Source organism: Atta cephalotes, assembly GCF_000143395.1.
Source record: "Atta cephalotes unplaced genomic scaffold scaffold00018, whole genome shotgun sequence".
Taxonomy (NCBI): domain Eukaryota; kingdom Metazoa; phylum Arthropoda; class Insecta; order Hymenoptera; family Formicidae; genus Atta; species Atta cephalotes.
In genome coordinates, this window is record NW_012130082.1 from 3,590,294 (window position 1) to 3,591,837 (window position 1,544).

The 1,544-nt window shown below is 32.3% G+C and overlaps 1 protein-coding gene across 1 annotated transcript in view; it reads right to left on the bottom strand.

Moving 5' to 3' along the window:
* LOC105618893 overlaps window positions 1-928 on the bottom strand; it is a 38,435-nt gene extending 37,507 nt beyond the window's left edge. The window contains exon 1 of the mRNA XM_012200423.1: window positions 760-928. Within this exon, the coding sequence (XP_012055813.1) occupies window positions 760-928 (169 nt within the window). The remainder of the gene's footprint in view (window positions 1-759) is intronic.
* Window positions 929-1,544: the final 616 nt, after the last annotated feature.

Genomic DNA, 1,544 nt, shown 5'->3' on the forward strand with positions numbered 1-1,544 from the left:
TCTCTCTCTCTCTCTCTCTCTCTCTCTCTCTCTCTCTCTCGCTCTCTCTTTCTCTCTCGCGAATCTCGTCGAGTTAAATTCCACCAAATCACTCGTCGTCGTGAAGCTAACTTTACCTTGTCTGTATTGCGAAATTAAAACAAGTTAGTTCGTAGAATCGATTTCTCTTTATTGGCAAGGCGAAGGATGGATAGTAGACGGGTTACGTTTCAGCAACACTGAATATCTTCGACACTGGAAAGTGTCGAAACTGGAAAACTTCTAATGATCGTTTATAATTATATTCGTATTTGTTTCAACGTGCTATACTTCAAAATTCTTTTTACGCTATCTTGGAGCAATTAAAAAGCAAAAAATTTTGGTGAACTTGATTTTATGATATTGCCACTATATACATTTCAATATGGAGAGTTTAATAGTAAATTAAACTCCCCCCTCCCCCCCCAACTTTAAATCTGAATTCCTGCTAAACTGCTTGAGCACAAAAATTTAGACTATAGCAAAAAATTAGCAAACAGCACTAAATTTTTTATCTATTCTTTTTGATTTGCGATGGTGGAAGATTAATGAGATTTATCAAGTTTATGAAAAGGCCTCGAAAAATAGGAAAAGTATTTTAATAACTATCTACGCTCAATATATCTCTTTTAAAGCATCGAAGGATCGAAGCGTTGAAAATATATTCTATTAATTCGTGTGATCATCGATATTTATATTATCGACGATATGTGTTTTTTGTCTTTGTCGGACACTACATACTATGTGAAAATGTCGGCTGTCGTTCTCTCGTTGGTACGAATACTTGGGCAGACATTATTTCCGGGATTACGTTGTTCATCGGCGAATACGACCAGCCGATCTCGTCAGATTGCGGATCGCGATGCAAACCTGGTATCGAGAATGCATATCGATCGTACGCGTTTGGCATTGATTCACGACGAGATCATGAAGACCACAACGCGAATAGCAGAGACTTTTATATCAACAGCGAGTCTAATTTTGAATAAATAACGGATTAATCATTTCAAAGTTAATTCCTAATACGGTTTTTACGTTAAAGTTTAACTCTTAATATATATAATTGAATTATTCGTGACATTTCCTTCTTTTCAAAAAATTAGAAGTATCAAATAATTAGTTATAAATTTATGTATAATTTTTTTAAATACACAACCTTCCAAATATTTCCTAAAGATAAGGTACATAAAAGAATTTACTTAATAATTTTTGTATATTTATTAAAGTGATAGACATCAATTCGGGACACGAATGATTTATAATATGTATTCTCTAAACTCTTTCGAGTCTCACACTAAGAGTGAAATTTCATTCATCAGAGTGATAATTTATTCTAAAAGTTTTAGAGAATAGTATGAAAAATCATCGTGTATATCAAGGATTAATAAATAGTAAGGTATTTCTATTCTACTGATAACTTCAAACAATTTTTTTATATTATTATAGAACTTTAAAAAGTCACAGAGTAATAAAATAACTCTATTGCGTTTGCTCTATTCTCAATGCTACAATTAAAAAAAAAAGCG